Source organism: Onychostruthus taczanowskii, unplaced genomic scaffold (assembly GCF_017590055.1).
Source record: "Onychostruthus taczanowskii isolate IOZ18803 unplaced genomic scaffold, ASM1759005v1 scaffold43, whole genome shotgun sequence".
Classification (NCBI taxonomy): Eukaryota; Metazoa; Chordata; class Aves; order Passeriformes; family Passeridae; genus Onychostruthus; species Onychostruthus taczanowskii.
In genome coordinates, this window is record NW_024501792.1 from 1,938,464 (window position 1) to 1,962,457 (window position 23,994).

General features: G+C 55.6%; 2 protein-coding genes across 6 annotated transcripts in view; one reads left to right on the forward strand and one right to left on the reverse strand.

The window, feature by feature from the left end:
- Positions 1–9,776, forward strand: part of CBL (Cbl proto-oncogene) — a 35,773-nt gene extending 25,997 nt beyond the window's left edge. For both annotated transcript variants that reach the window (XM_041413812.1, XM_041413814.1), the window contains exons 12-16: positions 866–960; positions 1,387–1,542; positions 2,043–2,146; positions 2,479–2,661; positions 5,296–9,776. In XM_041413812.1, coding sequence (XP_041269746.1) covers positions 866–960; positions 1,387–1,542; positions 2,043–2,146; positions 2,479–2,661; positions 5,296–5,576 — 819 coding nt within the window. In that variant the 3' untranslated portion in view covers positions 5,577–9,776. The remainder of the gene's footprint in view (positions 1–865; positions 961–1,386; positions 1,543–2,042; positions 2,147–2,478; positions 2,662–5,295) is intronic.
- Positions 9,777–11,445: 1,669 nt separating this feature from the next.
- On the reverse strand, positions 11,446–20,461 carry MCAM (melanoma cell adhesion molecule). 4 transcript variants are annotated; one of them, XM_041413977.1, is made up of 16 exons: positions 20,308–20,461; positions 16,471–16,598; positions 16,151–16,364; positions 15,972–16,042; positions 15,803–15,890; positions 15,532–15,711; positions 15,327–15,454; positions 15,009–15,168; positions 14,797–14,918; positions 14,403–14,541; positions 14,175–14,296; positions 13,957–14,095; positions 13,805–13,822; positions 13,197–13,341; positions 12,699–12,816; positions 11,446–11,968 (listed from the first exon to the last, which is right to left on the reverse strand). In XM_041413977.1, exons 1-16 carry the CDS (start codon positions 20,372–20,374, stop codon positions 11,939–11,941), a joined length of 1,869 nt encoding a protein of 622 aa, XP_041269911.1. In that variant the 5' UTR covers positions 20,375–20,461; the 3' UTR covers positions 11,446–11,938. The 4 variants fall into 4 exon arrangements, with proteins under 4 accessions (XP_041269911.1, XP_041269912.1, XP_041269913.1 ...); XM_041413978.1 differs by lacking the exon at positions 13,805–13,822; XM_041413979.1 differs by lacking the exon at positions 12,699–12,816.
- Positions 20,462–23,994: the final 3,533 nt, after the last annotated feature.

Genomic DNA, 23,994 nt, shown 5'->3' on the forward strand with positions numbered 1-23,994 from the left:
GTTCAGTTTGGTCTGTTCACCTGCAGGACACTGTTAGCTCTGCTGGGGCTGGAGGTAATCTAGGAGAGATAAAAGACACCCTCTTCTCACAATGAGGAGTGGGATTTTGTAGTGGGAGAGAAAGGAACTGGTGAATTCCAGGCAAGGGAGATGATTTCATTTGTTTTGGGAACAAAGTTGAAATCCAGGTTGAAATCCCAGTTGAAATCCCAATTGCCTGATCATTGTTGTCCTTTCAGTGCTGAAAAGCTGACAATGTTTTCTGTCCTTCTCTGAAAAAGTCTCATTTACTCTGCTGGCTTTTCAGCCCTGAGAAAACTATCACATCAGCTGTGAGGAGTTTGACTGGGTAAAATCTGAGTTCAGTTTGGTCTGTTCACCTGCAGGACACTGTTACTAGTGAACTAATTAGTCCAACATTTTGTTCTCTAAAAGAAATTTGCAGGCAGTTTTGCTTTCCTCAATTCCATTTTCTTCTAATGCTTCCATCGTTCTAAAACTGAAAGCAAGCACATTTTTAGCCAGATTTTCTAAGAAAATGGCATGTGCACAGTTTTCATCCTGTCTCCAACTGTGTGTGCTTGTCTGCATCCTTTTCCTCTTGGCTCCCATTTTGGCCCGTTTCAGCTGAATTTGCCAAGGCCATTGGAACCTCAAAAAGTGAAGTTCTTCCTGCAGGAAAGCCCATGCAATGTCCTCACTGAGGGAAAGCTATCAGAGAATTCCTAGATTCCTGAGGTGTCAGTAAATTCTGTGGAAGAAATGAGGATGCTTCTTTCCCACAGAGGCTGTTGAAGGAGTGGCTTTGCAGCTGCACTGGGCCATGTGTTGTTTCTGATTCCTGGTTTGGGATTTTGTCTTCCAGAGCTCCAACAGTGGTCCAGCAGCAACCTCAGAGTGTGAACACCCCAAAATCAAACCCTCCTCGTCTGCCAACGCCATCTACTCCTTAGCTGCCAGGTCTGTTGGGATTTTTTATACCTTACAGAGTGGGAATTGCAGGGTGCTGGTGCCAGGCACTACTCTTCCAGTCTTACTTTTAAACTCTGACAGATTCAAAGTACAATTTAGAGAAAGCAGCTGAAATCAAAGAGCTTTGGGTAGTGGTGGGAGCTCCCCTGGGCAGTAGGAATCAGGTTCCAGTTGCCATCAGCTCTTCAATAAATTCACTTTTGAGTGGGGCTTTGTGTGATACAAATGTGCATGATATTGTCACTTCCTTTTGCATCATGACCTTGTGCTGGTGTGACCTTGTGGGCTGCAAACTGAAAACCAAATTATTTCTTTAGACAGACTTGCTGTGAGGTGATTGTAGATTTCAAAGGGCACCTTGGCATTAATTAGATTTGGTGTAAATGTTTTATATCTTGTTTCTCCTGCCTCCAGACCACTGCCTGTACCAAAACTGCCTCCTGGGGAGCAGTCTGAGAGCGATGAGGACACTGAATACATGTCACCATCCTCTCTGCCTGTGGTGCCTCCAGGTCCTGCTGTGCAAAAACCAGAGCTCAAAATGCCTTTGGAAATGACTCAGAGTTTACGGTGAGATTCTGGCTGGTTTTGCACTTCCTCCTCCCAGCTCTGGGGCAGCACATTTGGGACATCAGGGTGGGAATTTTGCTTGTTCAGATTTCTGAATTCCCCCAGTGATATTCACCAGATCTTGACTAAAATAGCAATAAAGGAAATGTGACCACTGCTCTTTGCAGAGTCCTTGTACAGTATTAAAGGACTCAGATATCCCCTTCCTTCCCACTCTCTCTGCCAAGAACCTTTTGAGAACAGAAACAACTGAAATTCAAAACTCTTACTAAAATGTAATTTTCATTGGTATCAGTTTTGGTGGTATCATTTTAACTCTTTTAAGCTGAGGTACTGTACTGCAATAAACATTAATAGAGCATTTTCCAGAACAAATATTTCACAGAGCAGCGGTGATTTCACCTTGAAACAAGAAGCTGTGCACAAACTCTGTCACAGAGACAGGCTGGAGGTGCTGGCCACTGTCACCTGTGTGATGGGGAATATCTTCTCTCCCTCAGAGTTTTGGACTGTGACCAGCAGCCCGAGGGCTCCATGTATGAAGCAATGTACAACATTCACTCCCAAGCAGCATCCTCTGCTTTCGAGGCTGTCAACACTTCTGGTGAGTGGGTGTGCTAAAGAACAGCTGAGCAACTGGGCTACAATGAATTGCTCCCAGTGGAACAGCATTTTAGGCTGAATTAAAGGAATTACATTTGGTTTTGTTGTTAAAATAGCTGGGATGTACGTGGAAGTACGAGTCTGTGCATACTCACTGCATCTGTCAAGTGTTTTTAACCTAATTTTCCCTTCTGGAAAGAACTGCCACTAAATGGGAGGTTTTAACAGCAAAACTTTAGTTCTGTGTCCTGTCAGCGTTTGGAAAACGGGGGAGCAGAGTCTGCCTTGAGAGACAGCTCAGCCCCAGAGCTCAGAACGTGCCTCCTCTTCCAGATGAAGGGAACCTGGCAGCAGCCACTGCCAGCAATGGCCCTGAGGAGTCAGAGAATGAGGAGGATGGCTACGATGTCCCCAAGCCGCCGCTGCCCGTGGCCACCGCTCGCCGCACACTGTCTGATATCTCCAATGCCACCCCTGCCTTCGGCCGAATGTCCTTGGAAAACGACCCTGTCACAGGTCTGAGAGCTCTCCTCTCTCTTCTTGGTGCTGCTGCCTGCCTCTGCATCTTTGGAACTTGTGTCGCTCACTGAAGATTTTGGGTGTAAGGTGTAAAATTAGGTTTATGAATGAGGCAGAATTGGTTCTTAGGTATTTTGTTTGATTTATTTTAGCTTGTGTTTGATGTATAGTTTGGAATGTGCTGACTTGGTCATTTAAATCCCCGAGCTTGCAAATCACCCTGAAATCACAGTTAGGAAAAGGTTTTTTCAGCTTAAAGTACATTCCTTGATTTATTTTAGCTTTTGTTTGATGTATAGCTTGGAATGTGCTGACTTGGTCATTTAATCCCCGAGCTTGCAAATCACCCTGAAATCACAGTTAGGAAAAGGTTTTTTCAGCTTAAAGTACATTCCTTAAACCACTGTTTCCTACAGAGCACAGACTGTTTTTGTACCGTGGTGTACCAGAGTGTGAGACAGGATTTCCCATCCCTGGAAGTGCTGGATTTGGGGTTGGAGCACCCTGAGATAGTGCAAGGTGTCCCTGCCCATGGCAGGGGGTGGAAGGACCTTTGAGGTCCCTTCCAACCCAGACCATTCAGGGGTTGTGTCCCTGTGCCAGGTGGAAGATGCAGGGCTGGCCTGGCAGGCTTTGTGGCACTGCCAGTGCCTGCAGATGGCACAAGAGTTCTGCACACAGCTCCTGATGCTCTCAGCTCCTCTGAGCAGGGACCAGTGGCTCAGCAAGGTCAGCTTTTTGTCCCTGGGGAATAGAGGACACGGTGTCCTTCTGGCTGCAAGGCACATTCTCTGAGGGAGAATGTGTCTCCTGGAGCCTTTCTGAATAATGATTGACTTATTCCCTGCTCAGCAGCTCTTAAGGAAGCTCTGAAACTCTTCCTGTTGGGGGTTTTCAGTCTGAATGTGCTGGTGATTTGCCAAGGAGGAGGAATGAGTTTCTTGTTCCTTCTGGAAGCAGAACCTCCTGTACCCAGAACCCCTTCCCCCAGTGATTCTTCTCTTTTCCTGCTTCACCATTCCACTTCCCTGACCTTCTTTAGCATGGAGAAGAGTTTCCTAGTGCAGAAAAGTTCATTATTTTTGCCCCACCTCCCCTTTTCACTTTTTAAATCTGTCCCTGTGTCTGTAGAATTTGGCTGAAAGGGATAAAAAAGAAACAGAGCAAGTCCCACCCCCACTCCCAGATGGAGTACTGAGTTTAATCATTGACACTCTGTTTCTACAGGCCTGAAATAACACTGCTGTTGTCCTGCTTTAGGGCTAGGAAAATGGAAAATGTGGAAAATGCTGATTGCTACTGCTGTGGGAAGCAAGGCAGTGGTGCAGGCAAGCCTGACTGCTGTGGGATTCATCCTGGCAGATTGATTCTCTCAGGAGCTGGACCCTGCAGTTTTAATTAATGATTTACCAAAATAACTGTCTTAGCAGTTGTCCTTTCAGACTGACCCATGGTCTCTGAAACTTGATCCAGCTCAAGCTGAAACAGCTATTCCAGACAGCAGTCTGGGGCAGAGCAGGGGGCAGAACTTCTTCTCACATGTACAAAAAGCTTTTTATGTGTGAGAAACTTCAATTCTGAAGATGAGGGAGCTGCACTGAGCTGTGGTTGGTGAGGAAGCTTCAGGGAATCTGGTTCCTGAAGAGCCTTCTCTGTCTCAGGGCTTTTGGTGCAAGTTTTTCAGAAAGGCCCCACAATGCTGCTTCTCTGAGCAAGCTGCAGTGCTCACTCTTTGAAAGGGATTGTGTGGATGTGATTTGTCTGTTGTACTCCAGTTCTGCTGCCAGAAAACTCTGTGGAGCCCTGAGGACTTTTTCCAGGAGACAAATAAATCTTTCTTTAAGGTGATGTCAAACATCCGTGTAGAAAAAGTTTCCTGTGATTGGCAAAAAATGCTCTCTGCAATGATACAGGAGGTTAGAACTCAGAAATAGTCAGATGCTGGATGAGCACATCAAACAATGTGTTTTTTCCTTGGAGAGTTTGGTGACTTGTTTGGTTTATTGGCTGTTATTTCCTTTTCCCAGCAGTGCATGATGTGGCTGCGGGGCAGTGTCACATCAGAATGACTCAGGGAAAAGCAGAACAGGCTGATCTTTATTGATCTGCCATTAGGCAGGGAGAGCTTCAGCAGAGGAAGAGGAGAACATAATTCAGTTGCTGACCCTTCAGAGAGCATAATTCAGTTGCTGAAGCAATTGTGGCTGAGTTGGGACTGAGTTTGTGCACACAGAGATGAGGCAGCAGCCTCTGGACAGTTAAACCGGGGGGTTCTGTCTGACTCTGGAAGGAAATGAATGGCTGCTGAATTGAATATCCACTGTGTCATTTTTTCTGATTCTGAGGCTGATATCTGAGCTCTGCTTACACACATAGATCCTATGTCATTTTTATGTGGTTTTATCTTAATAAATGAGCCTTGCTAATTAAGAAAAACCTCCCCAGCTGTTTTTGCACCCAGGCGGGGAAGCTGAGCAGCTTGGGAAGGAGGATAAAAGGGCTGGAGAAAGCAGCAGAGCTCAGTGACAGCTTTTTGAAGTGCCATTTATCCCCCTGCTGTCATCTCAGCTTCGTTCCAAACAAAATTTCCACGTCTTTCCCTTGAAGTGATGCACTTGTTCCTCCTCGCAGGTTTCTCGGACGGCTCCCAGGTCCCCGAGCGGCCGCCAAAGCCGCTGCCCCGGCGGATCAACTCCGAGCGGAAAGCCGGCAGCTGCCAAGCAGGAGGAGCCAGCAGCGGGGCCGGCTCCTCCCTGCACCTCTCCAGCGAGATCGAGAACCTCATGAGCCAAGGCTACTCATATCAGGACATTCAGAAAGCTCTGGTCATTGCACATAACAATATTGAGATGGCCAAGAATATTCTGCGGGAGTTCGTGTCCATCTCCTCCCCGGCGCACGTGGCCACATAGCACACGAGCACCTCCACACACCTGAGCTGCTGTGGACCAACTGCCTGGGCAGCTGCTGCCCAGCTGTGCACCAAAGGGGAAGGGGGTTCCTTTAGAGACTTCGTGCTGAGGTCAGTCCTGCCTCTTGAAGAGAATCAGTTATCAGGTTTTCGTGGTTCCAGATTTCAAAGCAGTGGGATGGAGCGGAGCGGTGTTTTATACAGTGTATGTCTTGGAGTCCTTTACCCCTACCTCTTGTCTGAGAGAGCAGATTTATTTCCAGGGTGTTGGTAGAGAAAGGCATTGTGACAAGGGATCCCCGAGCCGACGCCCTGGAGGCTGGGGGGAGTTGTTTTGTGCTGTGAATTTTAAGTGGATGCTCAGAGAAACAAAGTCTCGAGGTCGGTGTGGTGTGTCCTGTGGTTCATGGTACTAGGTTTGGATCTGTTCGCTGCTGTGTTTCTGGCTCAGGCTTTTTAGAGAAGCTGGGAGGTCACTTTCTGCTGGGAATTTATAGGAGACCTTGGAAGAATCCTTTGATTGCTTCCTGTTGGCCGTGGTGTGTCCCTCTTGCCTGTAATAATAGCAGTTATTGCTTCTGGTTCCAGTCCTCCCTGGCTGCCTGGAGATGGCAGGATGAGCTTCTGTCAGGGATTTTGGTCCTGGCACTGCTGGGAGTTGGATTCCTCTGTGTGTGTGTGCTCCTGCACTGGCAGCACCAGATTCCAGCAGCTGGAGGAGCTTGACGTGGTTCTGAGGGGTGGGAGAGGGGACAAAGAATTTGAGCAAGAGCAAAGAACTGGGGCTGCTGCTTCTCCTCTCTTAGCCTTGAGCATTTTGTGCTTCAGTGCTCAGATTTGATTTGTGGCCCTGCTGGGCTGGAGCAGCCGTCACTGGACACTCCCATTGCTCTTCCCTAGGAATGTTGCACCTGGTAAATTGGATGTTTTATTTATCTTCATTGCATGGTGGCTGTTGCAGACTAGTGGCCTTCACACACATTCCTCCAGAGAGCTTTTGCAGGAGCCGTCGTCGTGCCAGGGTGTTTTGTGGAGTTGGTAGATGCAGCTGATGTGTTTGTTGGAATTTCACCTGCTTTGCAGTCACAGAAATGCAGCAGTTCTCTGCATGGCTGTCCAAACAACACGGGGGCTCTCCTTTCCATTTCCATTTCTCTAAAGTATTGCCAGGTCTGGTGTTAAAGCAGACATGGGGAAAAAATTCTGTATTTGTGAAGCGACCACATGGTTTTAAAGGTCAGAACTCAGCTGTTGCATTGGAAAAACCTGACTTGCCTACTCAGCTACTTCACTCTGTTCATATTGGAGGAGTGGATGGTTCCTTTGGAGAGGATTTAGCTCCAAGAGGCACAGACAGATCACAGCCTGTCAGCCCGAGAGGCTCTTGGCCTTTGGAGCATGTCCAGCATTATTTGCATCTCCCTGAGGTCAGCAGAGGTCACTGGGCTAAGGGCTGCAGCTTGGAATATTGCTGGAGTGATTCTGGCAGTCGGGTGCAGTCTGGCCTTTTGAGGAATCCAGGGGCTGGGCCAGATGGCTGCAGTGGCAGAGAGGCCTCCAGGAGTGCTAGCAGAGCAGAAAGTGGGTTTTTAATTCAAGGTGAGCTTTCTCTCTAGACCTACAGCTTTCTGAATTGCTGCAGTGGCTTCCAGGCAGGCTGAAGTGTCTCTCTTTACTCCTCTCCTCTCTGTAGTGGAGAAGACACTCAGACAGTGTGAGGAGATCTCCTGCCATGCTCCCTGACCCCACTCCTTGCTGTTTTGGGCTCAGGGCTGGCACGTGCCAGGTCTGGCAGTGGGCAGGGTGCTCTGCAGGGCACAGGGCTCGGGCACAGCCCTGGGGAAGGTGGGCTCAGTGCCTGGGGGAAGAAGGAGGGGGAGAAGAGCTGCTCTTCCTGCTGTGCCCCCAGTGCAGGTGCCAGGGGTGCCAGCCCTGCTCCCTGTGGGATTTGTGGGAGCCTCTGCAGGAGCAAGGCCAGCACTGGTGCTGCTGAGGCAGGAGCAGGGGACAGCTGTGGCATGCTGTGGGGAGCCTGAGCAATCCCTTGTCCTGGAGATCCAGGTGCAAACCCTTTGGTGAGGGGTTCATTTCCCTCTTTTCCACGCTCCCACTGGGCTCTGTGTTGGTTTGGTGTCTGCCCTGCTGTGTGAGCTCAGTGTGACTCCTGCCACGGCTGAGCCAGCCAGCTCCAAAGCCTTAACTCTTGTCCTGCCCAGCTCTGTGGCACCAGTGATTCCCTGTCCCCTCCGAGCCCCTCAGGGCAGGCTGGCTGTAATTTCCATGAAATCCTGCTTGGCAGAGCTGTTCCAGGCCTGTCTTTGGGGTCTATGTGCCAAGAGATGTTCCTGTGGGTGTTGTTCTGGGTATTAGAGATTAGAGAGAGCAATCTTTGTGGCATGTATCGCTGATTTCTCTGCATGTGTCCTTTCTGTGCACTTGTTTATGTCTCAAACTGATTTAAGAAACTTAAGTCTTGCCTTTTCTTCCTTAGACACGTTAAGAATTTGCTGATTCCACTGAGGGCAGCAGGGTCCTGGCCATGTCTTGTGGCTGTGCTCTGCCAGCTCAATCCAGGCACTGCCCAGTGGATTTTTCTTGTTCTTTCTAAGCCCAAGATTGATTGCTCTTCTTTCCTTTCACCTCCCTCTTCTTTATTCTTAAGGAAATTACCTTTCTGATGCTACTCTAAAAAGGAAAAACCACCCAAATGTCTAGTGCCTTTCTTAAGGGGATGCTGCGTGGCCAGGCTGGATCTGAGGATCCACCCCAAATGAGCAGAGCTGGACAAGCAGCACCAAACTGCTTTGGGAAGGGTGAAGAGAGGAGCAGGAGAGATGGGCAATGCTCACTTGGACTCTGACACTGTGTTTTGTAGCATTTCAGCTGTGGAGCTTCCCTGTCTGGACTGGTGCTGTGCCGAGCTCGGGGCCAAGTCGGGATCGCGGGATGGGGTAAAAAATGCTGGGGCTGTCCCCAAAAGGAGCTTGAAACACTCCCAACAGGAGTGGGGAACACTCCCAAAAGAGTGGGAAACACTCCCAACAGGAGTGGGGAACACTCCCAACAGGAGTGGGGAACTCTCCCAACAGGAGTGGGGAACAGTCCCAAAAGAGTGGGAAACACTCCCAAAAGGAGTGGGGAACACTCCCAAGAGTGAGGAACTCTCCTGAAAGGAGCAGGAAACACTCCCAAAAGGAGCAGGGAACACTCCCAGCAGGAGTGGGGAACTCCCAACAGGAGCAGAGAGCACTCCCAACAGGAGTGGGAAACTCTCCCAAAGGAGTGGAGGACTCTCCCAGCAGGAACAGGAGCTGTGGGAAGCGGGAGATGCCCTCCTGAGCAGGATCCAGGTGATGTCCTGAAGCAGGAGATGCCCTCCTGAGCAGGATCCAGGTGATGTCCTGAAGCAGGAGATGCCCTCCTGAGCAGGATCCAGGTGATTTCCTGTGTGCAGAGCCCAGCAGGAATCCCAAATCTTCCCCTTTTTTGTGCATGTCCCTGTCCCAGCCCTCCCCAGGGCTCAGGGCCTCCTGCACCAGACTGGTGACATTTCTGTGGCTCATCCTGAGGCAGGCTCCTTACTGTAAATGTGGTTTGATTGGTTGGTTTGTTGGGTTTTTGTTAGTTTTATTTTTTTTTTCAGTTGAGCAAGAAAAATGCAACTCCCAGGGCACCTTCTCAGAGGTGCCACTTTAAAGATTAGTGGGGAATAAGGACATTTATTTTTAAAGTTCCTCCTAAAAATCTTTTTTGTTTGAAATTCCCAGTGGAGGAAGAACTGCTGTTACTGTTGTTCTTTCTCATGGATGACAAATACCAATTTGTAAAATATCAGTGTTAAAAAATGTTGAGTTTTTCACGAGATATTTTAAAAAAAAAAGTATAATAGTGTCATTAATATAAAATTATAATAGCAGTATTTAATCCTTTCAGATCTGTAAAGAATAAGGAAAAACAGAAGGTAAATATTCTTACAGAGAGTAGCTGAGCTTTAAGGTTCACTTGGTTTAAAGTCCTCATTTTGTTTGCAGATGCATTGTTAATGTTTAGAGGTTATACTAATGTTATTTATTAATTGTTTCCATCCTTGTATGCTGCCCACTAAGAGCTTCTTTGTTTGGGATTTCATTCACCTGTGTCAGTAAGAAAGAAAACAAAACAAAGTTTTATTTTTAAATAAAATTTCCTTTGTTGTAGCAGATGGTGTGTGTGTGTTGTGGTGCTTCTGTAAGTGCTGGAAAAAGAAAATTTTAGGGTCTCAATCTCCTGGATCCTTTGCAGACTGACTTTGGAGTTATTTTATAATTATCACCACAGTTATCTGTTAAATTCAAATTGATATTCCGGCCACTGACAGAGGCCAGGAAAGATTTACATAAAGATTATAGTAATTAAACATTTTCTGAGAGAATCAATTAATAAAGTCTCTAATCAGGACCAAGAAGAACATGAAGTTACCACCCAGGAAGAGAATCCAAGGGAATCCATGGGAATATTCTGCAGACTTTTGAAGTTACTGCATGGAAATTCTAGAAATAAAAAAATTGATATCTCCCACAATTCTAGAATTACGTGTATGTGTATCACAATTCTAGGATAGTTATTAGAATATATTATGAATTATTAATAAAGATAGGAAATAATTCTATATAATTGAATACTCATTGATATTTATTCATATATATCCATATATGAATATTTTACATGTAAAACAGAGATAATAAATCCAAGTTCTGCCCCACTCCAACATTCCAGAGCCAGGAGGGGCCCAGAAATAAAATGAACAGGGGCACAGTGATCCAGGGGACACCAGCTGGGGACAAAGGGGGACACCCAGGGGTCACATGGGAACCCCCAAACAAATCAGTGGGGGAGACTGGGGACATGGGGGACACCTGGACTTGGGAAAAACCTCCCACAGGAGCCTCAGAAGTGGGGTGAAAAGAGGGGAATCGGGGTGAAATGAGGAGATGGGGTTACCTGAGGTCCTTTGAGCCTCTGTTCGGGGTTACGTGAGGTCACAGGGGTCATTTGAGGTCATAGTCAGGGTTACTTGAGGTCATTGGGGTCATTTGAGGTCATGGCTGGGGTTACTTGAGGTCACAGGGGTCATTTGAGGTCATAGTCAGGGTTACTTGAGGTCATTGGGGTCATTTGAGGTCACAGGGGTTACTTGAGGTCATCTGAGAATTTTTTGATTCTCCAGGGGTTACTTGAGGTCATTTGAGACCCATTTTTGGGGTTACTTTAGGTCATTCGAAGCCCCAATCGGGGTTACTTGAGGTCATTGGGGTCACTTGAGGTCATTTGAGGCCCTGACCGGGGTTACTTTAGGTCACAGGGGTTACTTTGGGTCACAGGGGTTACTTTAGGTCATTTGAGTCCCCAATAACTGACCAAGGGCTCAGATGAGGACACAGGAATTAATTCTTGTGAGCTGGGGCCAAAGGACAAGGGACACTTTGGTGTCACCCATTGTTTGCCCTGTCCTCTCAGGGTAGTGACAGGGGATGGTTACTAGCTTTATTAATATATTTTATTAATTAGTAGTGTTAGTTTATTAGTGTTTATTATCATCTTCTATACACGTCAGCATCTACAGTATTGGTACTAGCTATTCATTAAATTATCAATAAATACTAATATTCAATTCTATTTACAATATTATTTTTTAAGATCTAGTGGTATAATCACCTATTGCAACCTAAAACTAGAATTATTTCTTATTATTATTATTATATCTTATTATTAGAATGGGCAGATTTATTATCATTGATATTAATTAGTGTATTATTAGCAGCCAGAGGGGCATAAATTATTATTAATTTTTTATTATTATATTTTATTTTTATATTTATTATTAGAATGGGAAAGCAAAGCACTCAAACCCTCTGAGAAGCTGCAAACACCTCTCTAACACACCCCCCTTCCTCTCCTCTCTCCTCCAACCTGCACCCCCTACAGCTAAGGTGCCTCAGACATCCCAAAACCCAAATTTCACCAGCCTCTCTGAGCAAGGTCAGGGTAAACAGAATGCGTCAAAACCTTCCCACAACACGTACAGAGCAGATTACCTGAAAGAACCTCAAATCCTTCCACCAAGTAGGGATTAATGGGATATAATTCTTCCTAATATTGCTGTGGCTTCTCTGGAGTAGTAAAGCGAGTCCAGCTTTGCTGCTAAGGCAACACCTGCGAGCCCAGGGCTGAGGTAATGGCCAGGTGAGCCAGGGAGGTGTCCCCAGCACGGTGACACTCGGCTGGCCTCTGGCCGTGCTCCCCAGGGGCTGGAGCAGGGGTGGGAGAAGGCAATCCAAGAGCAGGAAAGGTTTGAAGGAAGAAAGCACTTAGTAGGTTTCCTCTCTAGTTTCTCAGATCGATGTATTTCTCGCTCTTCAGTTCCGACAGAAGAGAAAAGGAGAGGGAAAACGCTCGGTTAGGGATGAACACAAACCCAGCCCTCTGCTGCAGGGTGGCAGTGACACACACGGGGGGTGGGGACAGCTGGGGCACCCCAGGGTGGCTGAACACCCACTCTGAGAGGAGGGGAGTGGGAGCTGTGCACAGCCAGGCAGGGGCTCTCTCCTGCCCTGAGGAAAATAAAACCACAGTGGGCTCTGGGGCTGTATCTTTGGCTGGCCCAAGGCAAATAAAACCACAGTGGGCTCAGGAGCTGCATCTTTGGCTGGCCCAAGGCAAATAAAACCACAGTGGGCTCAGGGGCTGCATCTTGGACGGTGATGGCCCAGCAGTGACACTGCAAAGCTGCTCCATCCCAGGTGAGGGGAACGCCCATGTCCCAAAAGACTCATCCCAAGATCTCTGGCTAAAAGGAACCATTCCTGCAGTCTCTGCTCTGACTTCTGGCCAGACATCTTTCTATTTTAGTTCCTTCTCCCCTGGGGAGCCTGGCTGCTCCGCAGAAGGGGCAGAGCCAAGCAGGGCACTGCCACCACCACCAGCAGAGCTTTGTCACCTCCCAGAACTGCCCCCTCCCCTCCCTCCCACGGCCCCCCCGAGCACTGCTGATGGAGGATGGAGGCCCGTGCAGGGTGGGCAGTGCCGGAGGAGGGGAGCAAAGCATTACCTGGGTGCAGCCCCGTCCCTGAGCGCTCTGTCCTACCTGGTCAGCTGCGGCTCTCTTCTCGCCGTTGGCGCCCTGCAGGAGCCCCGCCTCTTCGGAAAGTTTATCTGACTTAACTTCAACTACAATCTTGTCTTTACGGGCCTCTGGCTTTGTGCTAGGGGAGGGAGGTGACAATTTTTGAGACGCGTTGGCGATACCCAGGAGGGCACGTGGCTGGCCGAGCCCTGGGGCTCCATCTCGGGGGACCACAGCGCTGAGGTCAAAGAGACTCCAGCTCACAGAAAGCTTTGGACTGCCCAGGGAGGGGGCCCTTGGCTGCTCTAGCACTCTGCTGTCTCCTCCCTGCACGGCAGTGCCCTGTGGGAAGCTGGAGAAGCCACCAAGCCCCTGGCGCGGTGCCCCCCAGGCCGCCCCACTCTGCGCCGGGCAGGGAGAGCTGGAGCGGTGAGATGGGGTGGGATGGGATGGGAAGCATGAGTGATACCAGGCACCCCCAGCCCCACAGGCCCCTGGGGGATAGGTGGCAGTGCTTACATGTCCTGCTTCCCTGCACGGCCACACGGGATCTTGCCTTTCTTGTGCAGGAAGTAGATGACAGCGCCCAGCACAGCCACCACGAGGATGGCCACGATGATGGCCACGATGATCACCCCTTGGCTCTCTGCTGTTGACTTTTGATCTAAACACAATGGGGAGAGGAAGAAATTAATATCTGTCCCACCGTGACCCCGTCCATCTTCCCATCTGTGTTAGGAAAGGGCCCCTTCTCCCAAAAAAGCTCCAGTGCTTCCCCAGCTGCCTGCAGGATGCAGATTTCAGTACAGAAATGCTCTGCTGGGGCAGTTTCTGTAGGAGCGCAGAAATTCTGCTCTGGGCTGCCATGCCCCATGTGCCACAGGAGGGTGGATAACAGGAATTCCTGCAAGGCACCAGGCCAATCCCCTCTGCTTCATTGGCCAGCAGGTTTGGGCTGCAAGAAGCTGCACTTGATGGCCTCGCTGGGGACAGAGCCTCAGCCTCCGGCCTGGCTTGGCAGGGAGAGAAGCAGCAAGAGAAGCAGTGCAGAGCCAGCAGCCAAGCTCCCTCCCCAGGCTAGAGGCGAGCATAACTCATGTCCTGATGGACACCAGCAGCAGACTGACCTTTCCTGATGGAATCATCTGGAAGAGCAGGAAAGGAGGGAAAGACACCGAGCTCAGCCCCCCCACGGCAGCACGGCACTGCCGGCGCCTGGGCCAGGGGGGGCTGACACTGCTGGGGGCTCCTGGGCCAGAAAGCAGCGCCTGACACTCACCCACCAGCAGCTGGATGTGCTTCTCACTGACACCCAGCCTGTTGGACACCCGGCACATGGCTCCGGCCCGCAGCAGGTCGTGGCTCACCCGCACCGTCAGGTTGCTGGCGATGTGCTGGTTGTCCACGTACTCGTGAGCCTGGGCAGGGCAGGCAGGGCAGGATTCAGTGCCTGGGCAGCCCCTCAGACATGCCAGGCTGGCCCCTCCCGGCTCTCACCGTGCCGTTGATGCTCCACTGGACGGTGGGCGGGGGGAAGGCGATGGCCTTGCAGGTCAGGTTGACCACCTCGTCCTGGCGCACGTAGAGCGGGGAGCTGATGGCCACGATCCGCGGCTTCCCTGGGGGCAGGGGACATCAGCACCCACAGCTCCCAGGGAATGGGTGCTGGGCAGGCAGGGGTCACTCTGCACCCCGGGGTCACTCTGCACCCCGGCCAGGTCTTACCCTCGACAGCCACGAACACCTTCTTGCTCTGCTCCAGCCCTGGCACGCTCGGGGCCATCACCTTGCAGCTGAAGTTTTTGGAGGTTTCGAAGGTGAGGTTGCTCAGGAAGAGCCGGTTCCCTTCCACCAGCTTCGTGCCCTGTTGGGAAGGAATGCCCCCAGCAATGAGCCCTCTGTGCCCACATCCCAAAGCACAGAGAGGGAGCCTGCAAGCACAGGACCTCCCTGCAGTCCTGGCCAGGAGGTGACAATTTTGGGGTGGACAATGCAGGTCCATGAAAGAGGGAATCCTTCCCCAGCCTCTCAGGAGAGATGGAGCAAGATCCTGACTTGCCTGATTTGCTGCAAAGCCCACACTAAGCCTGAGCACAATGGAACTGGGATGCCTACTCACCTTCTCATCCCTCCACTGGTATTTTAGGCCCACGGGGCTGTGGGCGTCACAGCTCAGCGTCACACTGTCCCCTTCATGAAGGGTTGAGGACGGCTCCATCTTCACATGGACCCCTTCAATGTCTAGGAAAGGGATGGAGACCAGGGCAGGGTGAGCAGGAGGGACAAAGCACCCACCACGAGGTCCACAGGGTCCAGTCCCCTCTCTCTTACAGTTCACAACAAGATCCACATCCTCCTCTATCTGTGACATGTCATCCAGGTCCAGGGACTGGCACCTGTACGTGCCATTGCTGCTCTTGTTCACATCGTGCAGCTTCAGGACCCCGCTCTCGGGCTCTGCCAGCGACGTCAGGTCGTGCCACTCATCCAGCTGCAGACAGTGGGCACAAAGCAGAGTCCTTAGCCCCACACAGGCCCCCTCCCACCCATTCACTGCGTCCCCCTCCCCAGGACCCTCCGGGCAGGGGACAAAGAGCAACCAGGAGATGTTTGCCAAGGGAGAGGTGCCCCGGTCCCCTCCAGCCTCACGTTTTTCTTAAAGAAGCTGAAGACAGGCGGTGGGTTCCCATCAGCCTCGCAGACCAGTGTCACATTGTCCCCTTCCTTCACCAGCGTCGAGGATGGCACCACCTGCAGCTTCAAGTGCTCGGCGGGGTCTGGGGCAGGGATGGGCAGAGTCAGTGCCCAGCCCCACTGCAGGGCACCAGCGCGTCCCCCCCGACCCCAGACTCACAGAAGATGTTGACCTTGACCCCCCGTGAGTCCAGGGCACGCCTCTGTCCCTGCAGCCAGTAGTGCACGGTGCAGTGGTAGCGGGAGTGGCGGTCCTCGCGCGTGACGGGCGCGTACAGCGTGCTGCTCACCGTGTACAGCCCGCTCGACTCGCGCGTCAGCGTCGACGGCGTCGTCACCTCTGCGGGGGACACAGCCACACGGGAGGGCTGCTCTGGCTGCCAGCCCCCAGCCCCTCTGCCCAGCTGGTCGCCCATCCCCACCCAACTCACGGTTCTCCTGGGCGTGCAGCTGCTGCCCGTTCTTGTGCCACGTGATGTTGGGAGGTGGGAAGCTGTTTTTGCTCACGCACTTGGCAATCTGCGGTGGCAGAGACAGCAGTGAGCACGGGTCAGGGCGAGCAGGGAGCCTGCCTGTCCCCTGTGTGCAGCCTCTCCTCACCTCTGGGATTTCACTGCTGTGCACAGAGATGCCTCCTGAGTGGGGCTCAATCTCAGGGGTCGTGGGGACCTCTGGAAAGAGAAGCCACCCCACAGATATTAGGATGGATGGGTTGGGATGGGATCCCCGCCAGCCCCCAGAGCAGCTGCCCAGGGGTGCTGCCCTCCTGTGCCACTCACTGTAGACGCTGAGCTGGGTGCTGCTCTCTCCCACGCCGTAGCTGCCAGCCCCAACCTGGCACATGAAGGTCCTGGCATCCTGCAGTGTCACTGCGCTGAGGGACAGGGCCTTGTCCTCCCCCAGTGACAGACGCTTCTTGTAGTCCGTGTCGTCCTCCAGGACCCCGTTGGCCGTGACGTGGTACAGCCTCACCTGCTTGTTGCTGCGGTCCACCTGCAAGGTGAGGGGTGAGGCTGGGCTGGGGGGCCCGGCAGGAAGCCCTGGGCTGGTTGCCACCCCAGCCCAGCAGCCTGAGCTGCTCTCCCAGGCCAGCACTCACGTAGAACCAGTCGATGTAGGTGTAGGAAGCATTCTCAGGGATGTAGAAGTTGCACTCGATCCTGGCGGTGCCCCCCACTTCCACTTCCACCACAGGTGGCATGGAGATCTCCAGCTTGCTGGCTGCAGCTGTGGGACAGAATTTACTGTTAGGGGCAGGAATAACGAGGAATAATGGGCTGTCCAAGCACAGCCTGTCCCCATCTCCATCCCCCAAAAGCTGTGGGGCAGAGCCGTGCCTTGTGCTGTACACACTGTGTCCCAGCCCAGCAGGAGTGACAGCCAGGACCCCACTGCCACACTGCCTTCAGCATCCACAGAGAGCCCACGGGCTCAGGCCAGTGATCCTGTACCCAAAGAGGGGACGTGGCATGTCGTGCCCCCACCAGCCGTGTCCCCAGGGCACCGTTGGGAGGCAGCACGTCCCCAGCCACCACGGCCTTGGCACAGCCAGGGCTCCCAGGTCCCTCCACAAGCTCCGACCGTGCCGGGCAGGAACCCAGCAGTCAAAGCATCCATCCCTGCAGCATTCCCAAGATCCTCCTGGCTGTTGCTCTGCTCCCTGCCCAGCTCTGCCCACCCACGGCACAGGGCCCACACCCCTGTGAGAGGAGCTTGCCCATCCCTGCACCCCACCTTCCTCCCAGCCCAGCTGCCCACAGCAGTAATGGAGCTGCTGGCCCTGCTCCAGAGAGGATGGAAGGGTAATGGCTATTGATCCAGGACAGGGCATGGAGCAGCTTCCCAAGGATTGGGGGCAGAGCAGAGACAAGGGCGGCACCACAGCAAGGCTGGCAGTGTCACTGCCACCACCCCACCAAAGCAAAGGGGGGTCTGCACGCCCTGGGCTGGCACACGGCCCTGCAGAGGGGACAACAGCCTGTCCCCAAGCAACAGAGCCAGCCCAGGTATGGGAGCTGGGGATGAGAGGCTTGGAGGAAGCAGCTGTGTCAACATCTCCCTTGATAGCGCCCGCTCCGTAACAGCCACCACCGGGCGACTTCAAAGGGCAGCGCCGTGCCCACAAAATGCTCTTTGTTTGGAGTGGGTACGTGGTGGCACAAGGCCAAAACGCAGCCAGGAGCCCTTCTGCCACAGCAAAGGCCCCGCCACGCAGGACCAGCCGCCTCAGAACTCCCCAGCACGCGGGGTTTGACCCTCGCCCATCCCGTCAGCGTATTACAGTTGGCACAGAGAGGTGAGCAAATCACAGCACAGCAAAGAAGGTGCTGGAAAAACAGGTGAAAGTCCCAGAGATAAGCACGCAGCGGGGACAGGAAACTGGCTGAGAATACAAAGGAAAAGATAACTTTGCACAGGAGGCAGCTGCCCACCTGTACAGCCACCACTTGGCTGCCTGCTGCGGGAGGGCACCTGCACGACCGGGCAAGCCTGGGGCTGGGGTGTGTCCCTGCTGACCCCACGCAGCCTCCCCTGAGCCCTGGCACTCTGACTGCAGGCAGCCAGGCCAGACTTTGCCTCTCCATCATTTTCAGTCCTTTGGCAAGGGCCCCAGGCAGAGGCAGCCCCTGGGAGAGCAGCTGGCCCTCCCCCTGACCCGCTCGGCATGAGAGCCCTCAACCAGGCAGCGGAGCAACCGAAACCATGAGCTCAGAGCTGGAGAATGGCTGGCATCCGGGGCTGGCATGAGGATCACAACCCTCCCAGCCATCCACTGCCCTTGAGGAGGCCGACACGGTCGCTGCAGCCCCCACCCTGCCTGGAGAAAGGGCTCAGTGCTCCCCACCTCCTCCGGGACAGGCTGGAAGAGGGACACAAGGGGACACTCACAAGGCCCCCCACAACCCTGGGGACACAAGGCTCGCTTCTACAGCTCCAAGACCTTTTGCTCTGTGCGTGGGCAGGCTAAAGAGGCACTGGGCACAGCCAGCCTGGCACAGCAGGCTCCGGGGACTTGGCAATCCTCCCTTGTGCCCAGCGCAGCTGCAGGTTTGGTGATGGAACCTGGGGAGATCCATCAGCCAGGCGTGGAGCAGCCCAGCTGCAGCACCGAGCTCCATCCACCCCAAGGGCCTGGCACAGCTCCAGCCGGAGACCTCGAGATCTGGAGAGGGCGTCTGCAGGGAGCGAGCAGGGAAGGAAGGAGAGCCCCCGTGCCTTTTCCATCTGGCTGGCGGACAGCCGGCCGGCAGCCAGAGCTCCACAAGAACAAAGATTTGCTTTTAGAGCTGGGGAAGGGGGTGGGGAGCAGCACAGTCCCTCGCCAGCCTCCTGCAGAGCCGAGGTGTGCGGCGAGAAGGCGAGAAGCGCGGCTGCGTTGGCGGCACAGAGCCCCCCGCCCGGAGCAAGAGAGAGGCACCGCGGGGCTCTGGAGCCGCACATGGGATGCCTGAGGTTTCCGTGGGTTTGCGTTCCCCTCTCAGGAAAACCAGCTGCGGCCAGATCCCGCCTGCTGCCGGCGCAGCCACACATGCTACCCCTCCTATTCCTTCAGAAAGCTGCACAGATCGCAGAGCCGGGGTGACCCAAAGCAGCATCACCCGCACCCTGTCTGCTTCACAGAGAGAAGCAAGAGGGTGCAGAGCCCCAGCCCCGCAAGAAGCAACACACCAGCAACACCCAACACCTCCTCACACCGACAGCCTCCGCCCAGCCCGCACCCTGCCCGGGATGGGGACGATGCCAGGGCTCTGCTGCAGCAGGGAGCAGCACCTTGCACCCCAAAACAACCCCACCACCCTGTCAGGACCCCGCCATGTGCACCTGGAGAGGCAAAGCTCTCAACCCCACCCCGCAGCTGGGTGACAACAGGCAGACACCTCTCTTACAGCCAGACCGCGGAGCACAAAGGGATGGGGTGGCTCAGGCAGCCCCGGGGTGGGCTCAGCCCCCCGTTCCAGCAGCGCTAGCTGGCCTGGGAATGTCTTGGCCGTGGCCCCTTGTGCTTCTGGGAAGCATCAAGCCTTTCACGTGGCTGGGCTTCCAAATACACCGACGCCGCCAACCATTGAGAGACTCCTGGCTCGGCACACGGGCTGTGGGAAGGGGATCCCGGCACGGGACGGGGGTGGGAGCAGCCTGCTCTAGACTCCGCTCTGAGCCTGACTTTGGCTCCAACACCTCGGCCCGGGCAGGTTCCCAGCGCCGGGGCCACCTCCGCAGCTCAGCGGGGCTGGGAGCAGCCAGCGCACCGGGACCGCTCCCGGGCTCCCGGCGAGGGGAGGGCGGGATGCGAGGAGCGGGGCAGGGCAGGAAGCACAGCCACCCCCCGAGGGTGAAAATGGACTGGAAAGTGGATAAAAAAAGAAAGCACGAAAAAAGCCAAGAGAAACACAGCGCTCAGGGGAAAACTCCTTAGAAGGAAAGGGGTGGATGCTTCCTAACAACAAGCAGCTCACCCCGGTGCGCGCTGAACGCACGTGGGTCACCCCTCAACCTGCGCTGCGCTGGGGGGGCTGCAGCGGGGCCCCGAGAGCGGGACGGGGCACGCAGACCCGCCCCGCCGCGGATCGCGGGGCCATCCGGGCGGGGACACACGCTGGGAAGGGCCGATCCCACCTGGGCTGCCCCGACCCCGCGATCCGAGCATTCCCGGAGCCGCGCCAGGCACCGCCCGAGGGGCGCAGCGCTCCCGGCTGCCGGCGCCGGCCCCGCCGCGGCTCTGCGGGGACACCCCTCCGGCTGCCACCTCGGGGAGCTGCACAGCGGCAAAATCCAGCCCCGCACCCCCGGTGTCCCCCGGGGCGAAGGACATCCCCGCCGGGGCTCCGCGGGACCCCGCGCCGCGCCCCGGGCAGCTCCGCAGGTGCGCGCGTCCGCCCGCCCCGCACCGCCCGGCCCCGCACCGCACCGCCCGGCCCTTCCCGCAGCCACTCACCGCAGCACAGCAGCAGGCAGCAGCCCCAGCCCAGGGCGAGCCCCGCCGGCCGCCGCCCCCCAGCCATGCCCGCCGCCGGCCGCCCGAGACTGAGCGGGGCCGCGGGCTGACGTCAGGCGGAGGAGGAGGAGAGGAGGAGGAGGAGGAGGAGGAAGGCGCGGTGCCTGCCCACCGCCCGCAGCAGCTTATCACCCCCAGCAGCAGCCGGGCGGGCGCCGTCGCGGCCCAGCCCCGCAGCGCGGTGTCCAGCCCCGCAGCGCGGTGTCCGGCCCCGCACGGCCCCGGGCACGGCTCGGCTCGGCCCCAGCCCGGCCCCCGCCCGGCCCCAGCTGCGCCCAGGGGCTCGCAGACCTGCCAGCTCCTGCCTGTCCGGGCGTGCACGGGCTGGGGCAGGCAGACAGCCGGGCGCTGGAGGTGGAATCACTCACAGACCCAGAGAAGGGGGCTGAGGCGTGGGATGTGTTTTTCGGAGTGTTTGGGGAGTGCCGGCGACGCGACAGTCCCTGAGAGTCCAATGTGCAGGTAGCAGCGGCGATAATCAGAAGTGACCTACTGCCCTGCTCAGCCCCGGCCCCACACTGCCCTAAAGCCCAGCCACAGCTGGGGGGTCACCTTTGAACCCACGCCAAACAAGCACAGACTCAAAACAGGCAGAAAAAAACCACTGCTTGTCATTGTCTGGGCTCCGACGGACACCTGGGGGCAGTTTGGGCTGGGGGGGGGGCGGAGCAGGCTCGTGTCCAGGCGGGTCACCAGGGTCTGCAGGGCTGGCACCCCAGCCCCCGCTGAGCCTCGGTGTCCCCCAGCCCCACTCGTGTGTCCCCGAGGCGGGGCCCCAGGGCATCACAGCGACGCGCGGCCCGAGCCCCCGCGCAGCTGTTGCTGAATGGGGCGGCTGTGGAGAAGCTGTTCCCCGCCGTGGCCGGGGCAGCAGCCTGGCCGGGGGCCGGCCCGGGGGCGGGGGGGCTCGCCGTGCTGCACAAGGCTCCCATTATCCAGGGGTAATCACCCAGCCCGGCCCCTCCGGCAGCCCGGGGCAGAGCCGGGAGGAGCGCGACAAACCCCGCCAGGTGCTGCGAGTTGCCCGCAGCCAGCCACGCAGCACGGGCGGCCCCAGCCACCCTGTGCTGTCACAGCCTGGCTCCGTGCCTCAGTTTCCCCGGGTCAGTCAGAGCCAGAGGGGCTGTTGGAGTACAAAGGTTTTCTTCACCTTCAAAGCTTCCCCGCTCACAGGACATCGGAAACTCACTGATTCAGATTCATCACACAAGGGGACAGACCCAGGGCTGCGACAGTGCCCTCCTCCCGCTCTCAGCCCGGACACTCTGAACTTTTGCACATCTTTTCTCTCCTCCACTTGCTTTCCCTGCAGCATTCCCGTCCCCCGGCAGCAGGGGCTGCATCCCTCCGACCCTCCCCGAGCCACTCCAGGGCGGGGCTGCAGGTTCCCCTGAGGCGCAGCATTCCTTCTGGGAATTCCCAGGCGCCTCTCCCACCGCCAGCCCCCTGTGCTGGCCCCCAGCCCCAGCGCTGCTCCCCGGCTGGTGCCATGCAGCGGCCCTTCCCATGCCCTCCTCCTCCTCCTCCTCCTCTCCTCCTCCTCCTCTGCACGGCTGACCGGCACCCCCCCCACAAGACTTTCCCAGCCAAACACACTCAGTGATTCATCGGAAATGATTAAGTTTTTTCCCCAGGAGATCAGTTGCTTAAAATGGCAATGCTGGGCAGCGATAAGGCTGAGAGCCCTCGCGCTGCTGCTGGACAGGAGAGGCCTCCTCCCTTTGCTGGGAAGAACAAGTGCAAGGGAGCCGTGCCATCATCCACAGGATGCTCAGGAGCTGCTCTCCAGCCTCGCAGCCTCAGTTTTGGGATGCTCTCACACCTCATGGCAGGAGCTCCCTGTCTGTGGTGGGGAAATCCACCCCAAGTGGGTACCCCAGGCTCCCTGACAATGTTCCCACTCTTCCCCTCCCTCCAAAGGGCAGGATGCAGCACCGGAGGAGCCTCAGGCTCTGCTCTCCTTGGAGCAGCGAAAGGGATGTTCCACTTGCCACAAAACACCCCTCAAATGCCACCCCGAGAGGGAAGGAGGCCCAGGGGAAAGCATCCACCAAAGTCAAACAAACAAAGCGGGAGAGCTCGGCTGACACACCCCTGGTGCATTTTGTTCTGGGGCTAACTTTTATTCTGCGTTAAAAATAAAGCAGAACGTTGCTAAGAAAACCTCTGCAGAAAATTCCCAGCAGTTGGAAAGGGCAATGCCACTCCCTGGGGAAAACAGGCTGGGGAGCATGCCACCCTCAGGCAGCCCCCTGCTCTCACTGCACAGCTCTGCCTCCAGTTGGTCGGGCTTCAGCCTGCTTAACTTTGAAGAAAACTCGTGCTTTTTCCCCCCCAGCAAATGAATAACTCTGGGGGAGAGGGGCAGGATTGGAAATCAAGGCATGAACAGATGGCATGAAATCACCCCGCCACGCTGTGTGTGGCACCCGGCGGGCTCGGGGACTCTGCGTGGGGAGCGTGGCAGGCTGGCCACCTTCATCTTCCCTCCCTGCTGCCTGATCTCACGCCTTCTTGTTTATCTGCTTGCTTAATGGATTTGGCTGCAGTCCCCACTCGCAGCGATGCACACACTCTGTGGATCAGGCTCCCCTGTTGCAGTCCCACGCATGCAGCTGGGGTGGGAAAGCCAGGGAGCAGAGGTCTGGCCCCACCTGAGGCACAGAGCAGCTCCCAGAGCTCCCAGTCCCTGGCAGGGGAGGGATACTGGTGCCTGGGCCCCGCAGCTCCCAGCACCCTCCTCCTCCATCCCTCCTGCCACGGCTCAGATGAGGCCGTGCCTGGGCAGGCAGCTCTGCCCCTGGCAGAGGTGAGGCTTTGCCAGTCCCTGGCACAGCTGCTGGAAACCTGGGATCCACAGGACCCTGCCCAGGGCAGGGCTGATTTCCCGGCGTTATCTGAGCATCACAGGTTGCGGGAATGATCTGGAATTGTGCACTTGCATTTTCCTCCCTCCTCTGGCTCCTGCCAGGCCTGGCTCTCTGCAGCTGGAGGGGAGCGATGGTCAGCACGGAGCCAGGCCTGGGGCTGTGCATCCCAGCACACACTTCAGCTCTCCCAGCTTTTCCTGCACTCCCAGACAGATCCCTGCTGATGTGGGGACCTTGCGATGCTGCCAGAGGGAGCTGGCCCAGCGTGGGCTGTGCCTGTGCCTGTCCTGACAGGCTGCTCCTGTGTCCCAGGTGGGATGGGGGCCCTGTGCCTTCCCCGAGCCCTGCAGCCAAGCCCAGAGAAGCTGGGGTGGGCTCTGGGGGGTGCCTGGGGTACTCTGTGCCAGCTGCCCCCTGTGAACCCTCACCAGTGCCCATGGGCTGGGGGCTGGCATGGTTCAGTGCCCATGGGCTGGGGACTGCTCCAGTTCTGGTGCCCATGGGCTGGGGACTGCTCCAGTTCTGGTGCCCATGGGCTGGGGGCTGGCATGCTTCCAGTGCCCATGGGCTGAGGGCTGGCATGGTTCAGTGCCCACAGGCTGGGGGCTGGGTCTTGTGCCCATGGGCAGGGGGCTGGCTCTGGTGCCCACGGGCTGGGGGCTGGCTCTGGTGCCCATGGGCTGGGGGCTGGCTCTGGTGCCCATGGGCTGGGGGCTGGCTCTGGTTCCTATGGGCTGGGGGCTGGCCTGGTTCCAGT